Source organism: Myotis brandtii, unplaced genomic scaffold, assembly GCF_000412655.1.
Source record: "Myotis brandtii unplaced genomic scaffold, ASM41265v1 scaffold796, whole genome shotgun sequence".
Taxonomy (NCBI): domain Eukaryota; kingdom Metazoa; phylum Chordata; class Mammalia; order Chiroptera; family Vespertilionidae; genus Myotis; species Myotis brandtii.
In genome coordinates, this window is record NW_005371207.1 from 107,182 (window position 1) to 120,134 (window position 12,953).

At 37.9% G+C, this 12,953-nt stretch overlaps 1 protein-coding gene across 7 annotated transcripts in view; it reads left to right on the forward strand.

Annotated features, from left to right (window-relative positions):
- Positions 1 to 8,542, forward strand: part of MBNL2 (muscleblind-like splicing regulator 2) — a 112,571-nt gene extending 104,029 nt beyond the window's left edge. For 5 of the 7 annotated variants that reach the window (XM_014531214.1, XM_014531216.1, XM_014531219.1 and 2 more), the window contains one exon: positions 5,776 to 8,542. In XM_014531214.1, the coding sequence (XP_014386700.1) occupies positions 5,776 to 5,903 (128 nt within the window). In that variant the 3' untranslated portion in view covers positions 5,904 to 8,542. The remainder of the gene's footprint in view (positions 1 to 5,775) is intronic. The other 2 variants (XM_014531215.1, XM_014531217.1) reach the window with 1 other exon arrangement.
- The last annotated feature ends 4,411 nt before the right edge of the window (positions 8,543 to 12,953 follow it).

Sequence of the window (12,953 nt, forward strand, 5' to 3'; positions counted from 1 at the left end):
AGAAGAGTATGCAAATTAACCCAACAAAGATGGCCGTTAAATTTGCATACTGCAGGTGGGGTGGGACAACGCGATCTGCCACCCACCCAGCCGCCATCCGGGCCTGCCATCTGCGACCCGGGGAGGCGGCACGGGCACTGCAGGATCAGGCCTGCCATCTGCCACCCGGGGAGCGGGCCTAAGCCAGCAGATGGTTATCTCCCGAGGGGTCCCAGACTGTGAGAGGGCACAGGTCGAGCTGAGGGACACCCCCCCTCTGCCAGTGCACAGATTTTTGTGCACTGGCCTCTAGTGTTTATATAAGAAGTGTGAACATTTCTAGAAGTCATCTAGAAGCTCCCACATTTCAAAAGTACTCATATGTTCAGTTCCTGGAGATCAACCACAAGGTGGAAAACTCATAAAGTATTAACATTGCTACCTCAGGAGCACTGAGGAAATTCTATATTGATTTGTCTTCTTTTGCATCCTGTTGCATGTGAGGTAGTCAGTTCAGCTGTTAAGTTTATGATGCTGATGTGCTCAAGTTCAGTGTTTCAGCCTCTGCAGACTACTTTGCTTTCAACCAAGGGCATTTCCCACTCCGGTTGGGTCTTTTCAAGTGCCCACCAAGGGTCAGGGCATGTTGATGGCTCTGCCTAAATGCATCATTACCTTGGAAGAGACAAGGCAACATGCATATTTCATATCTAGTAGTTTCTTCTTAGCTAGAGGGTGCCTCTTGGTCAAGTAACCTATTCAATATCTGAAAAGTTGCAGGATTAACTTCCCATGATACCTACTTTCCTGATCCTGCCCAGCAGTGGTGACTGCTGCCTCCCTGTATGGTGCCTACCACCTTGGCTGCTGCCTGGCTCAGGAAGTTAGTAATCCAGGCTTGGTGGAAAACTCCTCCAAGAAAGTAAGTCTCAGAAAGAACACAAACCAGCAGCTCAGAGCTGCATTCATCCCAGAGAGTTGACCCACACAGACTTGTTTCCCATAATATGAATTAGTTGCTGAATTTCCAGCTTTAGTTGTAAAATAGAAAGGTCAAGCAATGTAGAGCCCGGGTTTCTGCAGGTAGCAATTGGCTGGAGCTTCGTAGATGCTATCCATTCCTTCTAAACATAGGCCCTTCCCTCTGCCACACTCCCTACCTGACCCACTCACTTATGTCCCTTTCCTGCCTGGTCCCAGAGGCTTAGGATTTAGGCATTACCTAACCCAGCCCTCTTTTAATAAGCTAGACTGCCATTGCACTATGAGTCAATGGTAGGAACTTCACTGAGGATGCAGGGAGTATTAAATGGTTGCTCATAACACATTTGATGGGAGAACAACCCATTTGATGTTCTTTGGAGCCATCCATGTTTTGTCTTCAGTAAACAAAAATAAGACTAAGTGTGCATTGGGTCATATGGAAGTAATTTATGGATGTGAATTAAGCAGAATCATCAGATTCTTAAATCCAACCACCTGGAGGAGATGCTTGTTGATAAGTAGACACTATTGCAGCCAACTCATATTTGCATCACAGATACTCTTGTTACAATAGATAGTCCACTGAAGATTTACGAAAGCACTCATAATTTAAATCAAATGTGCCTTTGTTTTAAAAATAGAATCGCCGATTTTGTGGGCATCAGCTATTCCCATTTTTGTGTGTCCTCCTTTTAGTAGAAAATAATGCTTCCAGTTCAAGATTTTGATTTACCACATTAGATTGGCTAGTCCTATTTAATACTTCAACTCCCTTCTTAGTCGTGGTTCTGTTATACAAAATAATACTTATTTGAGGGACTAGTTCATCAGGGCGATAAATGGAAATTAACATAAGCAGCAGCCTTATGTTTGGGTAGGAGCTTCTGCTGCTGTGAGCAGACACGTTTACAACACTCATCTGGAGGAGGCCTGGGAGAGGATGTGGTCGGCCACCCAGGCAAGGATGCCCTGTGGAGTGGCCCAGCAGCCCCGACAAGTCCCTCAGCAATTTCTCTCCCTCTTGTTCCTCCAGACAGTCTCATCAGTGCTCCGGGCTCCCTTTGCTCTAGGCCCCACACTATTGTCTACCCTTTCCTTGATTCCCAAGCTCTCAGGGGAGGTCTAAACACCCACCTCCATTGGCACTGTAAGAGGTACAGACATGCTCTTTGGAATCACTGTTTCCCCTAGTCCCATCTCAGACTGTCACTACACCCTGGAGGGGACTCCCACGCCAGCAAGCAGAGTGAGCTAACATCTCTACACTCATGCTGGCCTGTACAAGCACTTGGTACATCATGGAAGCCAGTTAAAACTGTTGGTGCTGTCTTTTCCATGTCTGCAAAATAAGATTGGCAGCACTTCCCTGGCTCCTAAGGCTCTGGTAAAAATTTCTCAGCACCCCTGGAAAAGCAGTCCATTAAAATTAAAACAGACATCAATGATGCTTCAAAGAGGGGACTCTTAGCGGACCCCGGATGGTGGCTATTTCTCTGACTTGTACATACCCCAGGAGAACTTTCAAGTGCCCCTTCCAGGAAAACATGGGCCACAGTGCCTGGAGGTTGAGGAAGGAACTTTGACTATCAGCCTCAGCTTTGACAAGCACAGGGCAGGAAAGACACCACTAACAGCCACACTATCAAGGACACGTTTTATTTTTTTAAATGGACAAGCTCAGAATTTGAGTTTGTCAATGTCAGACTCGTAGCCCATGTTCCTGGGCCATTTATAAACCTGTCCTTTTAGGAATTATCTCTTATATCTACATTCAAATACTCAGGCACCTTCTGAAGCTTTTGATCCTTTTGACCATTAACATTGCAATGGAAATTGAAGAAGTTTTTATGTAAAAAACATGTTTTATATGTCCATAGAGAACTAGTATGGAGGAATATCTGAGGAGAAACTACAGGAAACACACAAAATAGATCTGCTCGTTTTATTTTAAATTATATGTTTTTGCTGCGAATTAAAAATATAATCTGACTAAAGAAAAGCCGTATTAAAAACTATACAGAAGATCTCTCTTTTCCTCAAAATGGCTTCTCCACACTCTTCCACTCGGCATACACACTTGGCTCTTGTCTTTCTTCCGGAGGTATCCCCCAGCTGGGAACTGTCCTGCCCTCCCAGTGGGCCTCGGTGCCTGTCTGTCATGTCTTCCAACATCAGAAGTGGAAATCAAACAGGCAATAGTTACATCAGAGGCACTTCGTTGGTAACTGCTCCTCATCTGGATTCCTGTTCTGTCTATATTTCCAGAATGTAATTCACCCCAGGGTACACTTAACTCAGACTGTGTGAACAAGCTACATACATTTCTCAGAAAAAAAAATAATAATCAAGTTATATTTTCAAGAAAAATCCTACCACCAAAATAAACACTCAAACCTTTCCTATCTTCTAAGAGCAAAGCTCTTGAATTTCTTGATGCTCACAGCTGCGAGGAGCATGACTCATTTTTTTTAATATCACAAATAGAACCCACCCGATAGCCAAAGACACAGACCAGGGTATGGTAGAGTTTTCTAGCCAAGACGTGATGCAGTAGTAACTGCTGAGAGTTCAATAGTAGCAGCAGTCATTTTTATTTATGTCTTCATCTGTATAATGGATCGTGTGTAGCCTGGGGCAGAGGGGAAAAGCAGTCTGGGTGAGTCCAGTTGATGCTTTCAGTTAACTTCAAGGCTGATTTACAGTTCAATTAAACGTGGGTGGCCATACATGTCTCTTTGTCAGATACAGGTCCAAAGCATTGTTCTCACTAATATCTGTAAGATACATTTGCTCATTGCTGGACTCTCTGGTGAATACTTTTTGTTCTAAATGGTTAGAAATGTCATTCTATATGGAATTTTAGTTTCAGTTAATAAGCCTTAATGTGATTATATTCTAAAACATATCCATTCAAGACTTCACAAGATTTTCCCCCCACTATTTTAGAAAGACTCTTGCTAAAATAAAAGGAAAGAAGAAAGAAGAACAGGATATGATTTGATATCCTGAGGCACACATTTTTATGTGGGAACCTTACAGGCATCATTGAAGCTAAGGGATAAAATAGAATAATTCCTATTTAATCATCAAATCTAAATCTAATAGTGAGGTTGTAATATAACCACCTGAAGAATTTGAATATTAGCTATTTGTAATGACTATTCAAGAATACTGATATTTATATATAAATCATATCTTATTGTTTTTATTTGTCTATCAGTATATGAGACAAGGAATGCTATTTTTCCCAATCAATTTTAAATTCTAGAAATTTTTAAGAAAAACAAAGAATAATCATTTCTGAAGTTCTGAGTTTCCATTTAGTATAAATATCTACACTAGAAAGATGCAAATTGACCATATCTTTACGACGCCCACCAGCCAGTCAGGTGTTAGTATGCAAAGAAACCCAACAAAGATGGCAAGTTAATTTGCATATGCAGGCGCCAAACAGCCGGGGGTGGGGCAGGACACTTGCGCCATCGCCATAGCGACAACGCAGGCGTTCCGCACCATCACAGCACCTCCAGGCCTCTGGGCAGTGTGGGAAGGTGGAAAGGCGGCTCTGGGCCGGAGCAAAGGCGGTGCTGGCAGCCAGGGGAAGGAAGGCCCATTCTTGCATAAATCTTCGTGCATCAGGCCTCTAGTTTAGTTTAATATAAATCAGTTCTATTTTTATCAATTCTGTGCACATCTGTACATTCCAATAAAATAAAGGATGCTTTTACTTCATGGGAGAAACTAATTGAGTGTTTATACTAAAACTTTTATATAAACTGCAGGAGCAGCCACTAAAAGTGAAAATATCCACATGTGTGAGTTCTAACATGAGGGTACACAAAATTATACTTGTAGAAATGAGGCTTGTATTGAGAAGTGGATCCCAGAGTGCAAGAATATTAGCTGACCTTGACCATAACTAAGTTTTACTGGTTATTTCCTAAACAAAAACTCTTGACTGTTTAGTAAACAAACATTTTCTTTATTCATTGCACAAAATTTGGTCAAGGCATTGCACAAAGAATAAATGTTTTTGTTAGAATGTGTTAAAAGTTTCGCTTCTAAGCTTGGCATTTATGGACTGGGTCACACAGGGCAAACTCCCTGTCCTTTGCAAGGGTATGGAGTTGGAAATGAACTTAAGGATCAAACTCTACGGACCATCTTTTGCATTTGATAGTTTAGTTGTATTTGTGCTTTTAGATTATTAAGAATGTTATAACAGCTTTATTGGAATATTATCTCTTTTTCTCTTTAATATGGGACATTTGAACATTCCCTGAATTTGAAACTTGTTGTTATATCTTGGGAACAAAGTTATTTTTTATGGGAACACATCTTTGAATTATAAATGTAAGTTAATAAATAATGCATAATTGATTATACATTTTTAAATATTTAAAATTTACTAAACAACTTTTTATGTACAGACTAATTCCTTGATCACCTTAGCAAATATTAATTGAAGGATAATATGAGCATACAATAAAAAGATATGAAATGAAAATGAAAAAAAGGAAATGAGGATCTAAACACATTGTATGTCCACATATATGTTGTCACAGTTTTACAGAAAATACTGTGCATTTGAATCATCATTTACTGGTACAGTGGCCACACAGCAGAAGTGCTTAAGTATAAAATTTTCACCATGAAGGGTGGGCCCTGGGCAAAACTATAATTGCATCAAAACAATGAAAAGTTGAAGAAAATTCCTATTTTTAAATGTCTATTTTCAAAGAGTAGAACTTAAACTCATTCTTTTCCTTCACAGAAGAATGTCTAAATCGCACGTATCTTTTTCTTTAACAGATAATTCTGAAATAATCAGCAGAAATGGAATGGAATGCCAAGAATCTGCATTGAGAATAACTAAACATTGTTACTGTACATACTATCCTGTTTCCTCCTCAATAGAATTGCCACAAACTGCATGCTAAATAAAGATTTAGTTCTTCTGGACAGACCACAACTCTAAGGAGCTAGTGCTGCTATATCATATATGAGTATTAAATATGGTATGCTTAGTATATTCCAACCTAAGATAGTTAACTACCTGAGACCAGCTGTGATGTTTAAAGACATAAAGGATCAAGTTTACTTTGAAAGGGTTTCTAAACATAGTTTCTGTCCTAGGAATATTGTCTTATCTCCATAACTATAGCTGATGCAGAAAGTCCAACCAATTTACTCATTTCGACTCAGAATATTTCAAAGTTAGCAATAAACAAATAGCAGTAGTTTAAAACCTATTCCAAGGGCAGGTTCAATTCCAACTCCAATTACTGTCATTTCATTTTCCCACTGGATTAAAGGGTATGTTTCACTTCTTGACACAAATGCTGCAGCAAAGATGAGAAGTGAAGTAAAAAACTGATACCTGTCCTGCAGGTCTAAAATTTGAATGGAAATTCAAGCACAAGTACTGGGGACACATCAAAGTGTGGTATTTTGTTTGCCTGGAGATGCCGTATTGAATCATGTGATTCTAGAGTAACATTAACTAGATTGCAAGAGAAACTTTGCACGGTATGAGCTTCATACCCCACCAAACAAAGTCTTGAAGGTATTATTTTACAAGTATATTTTTAAAGTTGTTTTATAAGAGAGACTTTGTAGAAGTGCCTAGATTTTGCCAGACTTCATCCAGCTTGACAAGAATGAGAGGCCCATGTCAAGAGTCTAATCTAATGGATTAGTCTTTCAAACTCACCATCCGTTTGCCTGTTACAGAATAACTCTTCTAAACTAAAAACCTAGTCAAATAAGGAAGCTGTAGGTGAGGAGATCTGTATAATATTCTAATTTAAGTAAGTTTGAGTTTAGTCACTGAAAATTTGACTGTGACTTTAATCTAAATTACTATGTAAACAAAAAGTAGGTAGTTTCACTTTATAAAAAATCCATTACTGTTCTGCATTTCAAAAAGTTGGATTAAAGGGTTGTAAATGACTACAGCATGGAAAAAAAATAGTTCTTTTAATTCTTTCACCTTAAAGCATATTTTATGTCTCAAAAGTATAAAAACTTTAATACAAGTACATACATACATATTATATATACACATACACATATATACTATATGGATGAAACATATTTTAATGTTGTTTACTTTTTTAATACTTTGTTGTTCTTCAAGGTAATAGCGATATAATTAAATTTTGTTCAGAAGGTTTGTTTTAAAGTTTATTTTAAGCACTATCGTACCAAATATTTCATATTTCACATTTTATATGTTGCACATAGCTATACAGTACCTACGTAGTTTTTAAATTATTGTTTAAAAAATGAAACAGCTGTTAAAATGAATATGTGTAATTGTTTAAAACATCCATTTTTTGTGAACATATTAGTGATTGAAGTATTTTGACTTTTGAGATTGAATGTAAAATATTTTAAATTTTGGCCTCACAGCCTGTTCTGAAAACTGTATGCACCAACCATATCATTTTTTTTAGAAAAAAAAAGAAATTCACCATTTTAATTAATGTTGATCAAAGTCTAATGACTATCTTATATCATAGATTTGATAACCCTATAAAAAATCACATTCTAAGTGTAATCTTACATAGTGCTTGTATTGTTACATTTGTTTTAATTTGTGGGAAAGTATTGTATCTAACTTGTATTTCTTTGGTAGTTTCATCTTTATGTATTATTGATATTTGTAATTTTCTCAACTATAACAATGTAGTTATGCTACAAGTTGCCTAAAACATTCAAACTTATCTTCTTTTTTCTTTTTTTCTTTGTTAATTCACTTAAACTCATTGAATACATAGTATCCATTACTAAAGGTAAATTATGTGAATCACTGAAATATTTTTGTAGACTAATTGTTGTAACATTGTCTTTATTGTTTTTCTTTTATTTCATGATTTTGATGTTAAAAATCATTAGCACACAACTATTTTCAGCCCTTTAATGAGCATCAACAACATCACCTGTATCCCCAAGCAAATATAGAGGACTGTATTTTTACTATGATATCCATTTTCCAGAATTGTGATTATAATATGCAAAGAGTCATAAATATGCCATTGACGATAAGGAGGAGGCAAGGCAAATGCATAGATGTACAAATATATGTACAACAGATTTTGCTTTTTATTTATTTATAATGTAATTTTATAGAATAATTCTGGGATTTGAGAGGATCTAAAACTATTTTTCTGTATAAATATTATTTGCCAAAAGTTTGTTTATATTCAGAAGTCTGATATGATGAATAAATCTTAAATGCTTTGTTTAATTACAAAAACAAAATCACCTATATCCAAGACATGAAGATAGCAATTCAACAAATAATGTAGTTAAGAGATGAACTCACCACTTGTATGGGAACTACATTTCACTCTTGGTTTTCAGGATATAATAGCACTTCACCGAAATATTCTTTTAGCCATACCACTGGTAAACATTTCTACTAAACCTTTCTGTAACACTTAAAGAATTTCCTCATTCATTACCTTACAGTGTAAACAGGAGTCTAATTTGTATCAATTCTATGTTTTGGTTGTAATATTCAGTTCACTCACCCAATGTACAACCAATGAAATAAAAGAAGCATTTAAAAGGATTTCTAATCTGCCTCCGTTTTGTGTTGAGACAGATGGATAATTAGCCAAACGAAGTGGTTTTGACATTCACAGAGATAACAATTGGTAACTTCAAAGGAGAGCAAGCTCTGGTCTTCAAATGGGAGACTGATAGTTTTCGCTTTTGCTTTTGGCTTTTTACAAATAAGAAAAGCAACTTAAAAGGATCATTTTAGAAGTATCTTTAGTATTCTTTGAAATTAGAAGTAAAAATAAATCCTACCACTCAGCCCTCTTCTACAGGATTCTGCCTGAATATGAAGACATGTGAACATCAATAACCAAATGGGGAACAAAATATCAGTTACAGACTCATAGATAGAGAGCAGGCTGACAGCTGTCACGTTTGGGGGTGGGAGGGTTGGGGTGTGTGGAGGGATTGAGCAAAAAAGAGAAAAAACTCATGGACAGAGACAGCGATGTGGTGATTGCCTGGGGGAGGCGGCGGGCGGGAGGAGGGAGTGAAGGGAGGTGGAGGAGGGTATGGGGGATAAACGGTGATGGACGGAGACTTGACTTGAGGTGGTGAACACACAATACAGTGTACAGACAAAGTGTTGTAGAATTTGCACCTAAAATCTATATAATGTAATCAGTGTCAGTTCAATAAATTCATCAAAAAGGAAAAATATCTATCAGTTTCATTAACAAACAAGGAAGTGCCCAATAATCCAGATGACAGGCTTCCCACAAGAGCCTGATCAGACAACACGGCTTAGGCCTGAGGCTGCAGAACGAGTCAGAATGGGGAGTCCTGTTCTGTGTAGACATCCTAGCCAGGTGGACCAAGGAGAGAACAAGAGCTGAGCATCTACCTGAGGGAAGGTGTTCAACAAAGAGAATGCACCTTCTCAGACTTCTTCTTCCTCAGCCCCTTGGGGCCCTGGTATTTCTCAAGGAAGGTGGTATTAGTTTTGGGGTGGGAACGTGCCTTGTCATGCAAGGGTTGGCAGGACTTGCCTCCTGGGTGGGGGGGAGAAGAAGGTTTTCTCCACGGCAGGTGTAAAGCTTCAGGCCTTGTGAGTGGTTTTGATATCCCTAAGGAGAGTAGAAAACACGAACATTCAACAGATCAGGCATATAGAAATAAAGAAATAAAGGAACTTGTATTTTTAAACTATGTCATCAGGATTTCCAAGGGTAAAAGTACTTTCCCACATTTGTGCATATTTGAAAAACTGGCTATATGTTTAGGTGAGCAATTTTTTACTGTAATGCAGAAGAAAAGTTGCTATCCTATCAGTTGCTCCTCACAAGAAAACATTCTCTGTTAATAGTAAGTTGAAGCTGCCGACTTCAAAGACTAAGTTAAGTGAAAAACCTAAGACAAATAGTACTTAAAATTTTTCACACCTGGTTTTAGGAAGTGCAGCTTTTATCTCTAGACTGACTTTTTATGGTGCTACCTCACAATCAAAAGCAAAACCATAACCTGCAAGAACAAAACTAGTTTATCTCTTCAGCATAGAAAATAGTTAAATATAAAGTATCAATAGTTCTATAATTAGCTTCCAATAGAAAAGTGTTATTTCAATTTTGGGAGGCCCAAACTAAAACCAATGTTGCAAATCCAGAAATATGCTCTTTACTATTAACCAAAGTTCTTTTGCAACACTTAAAAAAATTTTAGAAGCAGCCAGTAAACCAACATGCAGTTTACTATTCTGACATTTGTGAGAGAAAAATACTGGCTTGCTCAAGAATGATTTCCTCTCCCCCCCGATCCCCCCGCCCCAAATATCCTTAGTGTCTCTAAAATACTAGGCCATCATTGCTGTTGGGCTAGTTGTAACTCCACAAAAATAACTAGTCACTATGAATAAATATGATTCATACCAATTGAAACATAATAATGACTTCTCTCCATGCTCTCAGTGGGGGTGGAAGATGGCAGGAATAAAGATGGAGTGGACTTGAGAATGTTCACCAGGGATCTACTTATGTGCCAAGCTCTATGCTGAATTGTCTAACTAGGTTTCTAATAGTCTATTCTGTCATTGAAGAGAACTACTCATAACTAATAGGCACATTCTAACTGCTACCCAGATTCTTACTCAAGGTACGTAAGAGATTCTGCTGTGAGAAGTAGCTTGATTCCAGATCAGCACTGCCTTTCAGTGTCTGCCCTTGGGATGCTGAACACCTCGGGAGACTTCAAGTGCATGACCAACGGCCATGTGGCCTCACTTCCTCCCTCTGGTTCAGCTACTTTGAAAAATGACAGCCTACCCACTTGAGGTGTCCCTTTACCCTGCCCCCATGTAAATGTCCTCTGTGCTACTGAGCCTATTTCAGACAACCCCACCAAATTAGATGAAAACCATATAGCTATTTTCATGAAATAGTGTACAACCAGAAAGTAATTTTGTTTTGCTCACATACATTTTACATAATCGTTAACATTATGAAAGAGCTACTATACCCATGGTGTAAATGAGAAATCAAGACTCATAAAATCAAGTAACTTTTCAAGATCACATAGAACAGCATAACTCTCGAGCCCTGGCTCATCTTAACTCTACAATCATGTCAATATGACCTTCATCTGTGGCATCCTTCAGGTCAAAAATTCATTTAAGAATTCAGAGTAAAGCATCTATCCAGAAAGCACTAAGATGAAGCTAGGATGAGAATCCTTTACTAGGTTACATGAATAGGTTTTCTTCCCTATTGCTAAAATATATATGATTGATGGAATATTTTGAAACTATGGGCTACAAAGTGCTTTTCTAGATTTGGGACAGAGCCTAATTCTTTATTAGGACCAGAGGCAACTGGCAGGCATGTTACATTGCACCATCTTTCCAGTGTTACAGAGGTCTTTTGTGTTGTTGTTTCTTTTAATCAAGCTTCTATAGGGTTCTATTGAAATAAAAAATAGCAAAAGCCATTGCATTTTCCCAATAAGGATATGTCATTAAGCCATGATGAAGCATCCCTGAAAAGATGTAACATATCACATATAGCAGAGAGATGAATTTCTGGATAAAGGTCACACATGGATCATGCCTCCCTAAAATCCAATTATGTCCAGAGTCTGAGAAGTTGGCTTCGTTGTTCTTTTTTCTAATAACTTTGCTATGGATCTTTCTGGGACTTTGCCTAATATAAACAAATGAAGAAGTTTTTTTGGTGTTTTTTTTTATCTGTCCTCATGTGTAAACTAAAATGATCTAAATTCAGGGACTCTAACCTTTCTTTTACTAGAGAACCCTTCCTTCAAACAAAAGGTCATCCCACAAAAGCACACAAGCAAAACTGTAGCCAAGTGCTCTAGTGGCAGGGGACTCACCATTCTTGAGATGCGCCTCTTGTTAGCTCTGCAGCCCAGAGATGGAAACCCCCTCACTCAAATATAAAACCTGTGGCTTCACAGAGGAAGAAAGCTATTTCAAAGTAGGACAACAGCTTAGGAAAACCTGGCTCGTAAGCTCTATGCCTCAGTAAATTGATTTGATATACACAGAAGTAACAAATATACTATAGAATGAATAGATATTCAGCACTCACATACATATGTATATGGAGAGTAACCTAAACACATTCTCATCCATAAACAAAAAGTTAAGAGTTTTCAGTTCTGTGGAAAGGAAAGATCAGTGTTTGCATTTCACAATAGTCTAGCGGCCATACTGCCCAAGTGTGACTCTGAGCTCTGCTTTTCACAGCTTCGAAACTTCAATGTTTTTTGTGCTCTTGTTATTGTTATTGTTGTTACTCCTCAATCGAGGATATTTTTCCATTGATTTTTAGAGATAGTGGAAGGGAGGGGGAGAGACAGAGAGAGAGAGAAACATCCATGTGAGAGACACATTGATTGGTTGATTCCTGCTCCTGCCCCCAATGGGGGCCAGAATTGAGCCTGCAGCCGAGGTAGGTACCCTTGATTGGAATCAAACCCATGGGCCGAAGCTCTAGCCACTAAGCCAAACCGGTTAGGGCAAAACTTCAATGTTTGTTCATCAGTAAATTGGGTCCAAAAATAAGGTCTACCTCATCATGACATTATGAGGATTAAGTGAAAGAATGTATACTGACCATGTACAACCCTGAGTGAGCTGTTGGTGAATATTAGTTGCTGTTCTTAGAATAATATTTTTAAAAAGACATATGTAATACTTTCAACAATAAAGATTTATTTTTAAAAATTTTAAATAAGCTCTTGAGTTTCCCTATCAGTATTTATTCCCACATTCTGTCCAAACATTTCTTGGCAACTAGGAGGCACCTCTTCTATTTTCTCAATGACAATTAATGTCAATAGCTGACAGAAATTATAGGGAATTTATAATAACAAATAATAAGCTATATTATTTCTGTGGAAGCCTGCAATTACTTCAATTCAACAAATGCTCTGTGAGTCCTGGCCAAGCACTGCTAAGCTGTTCAAGG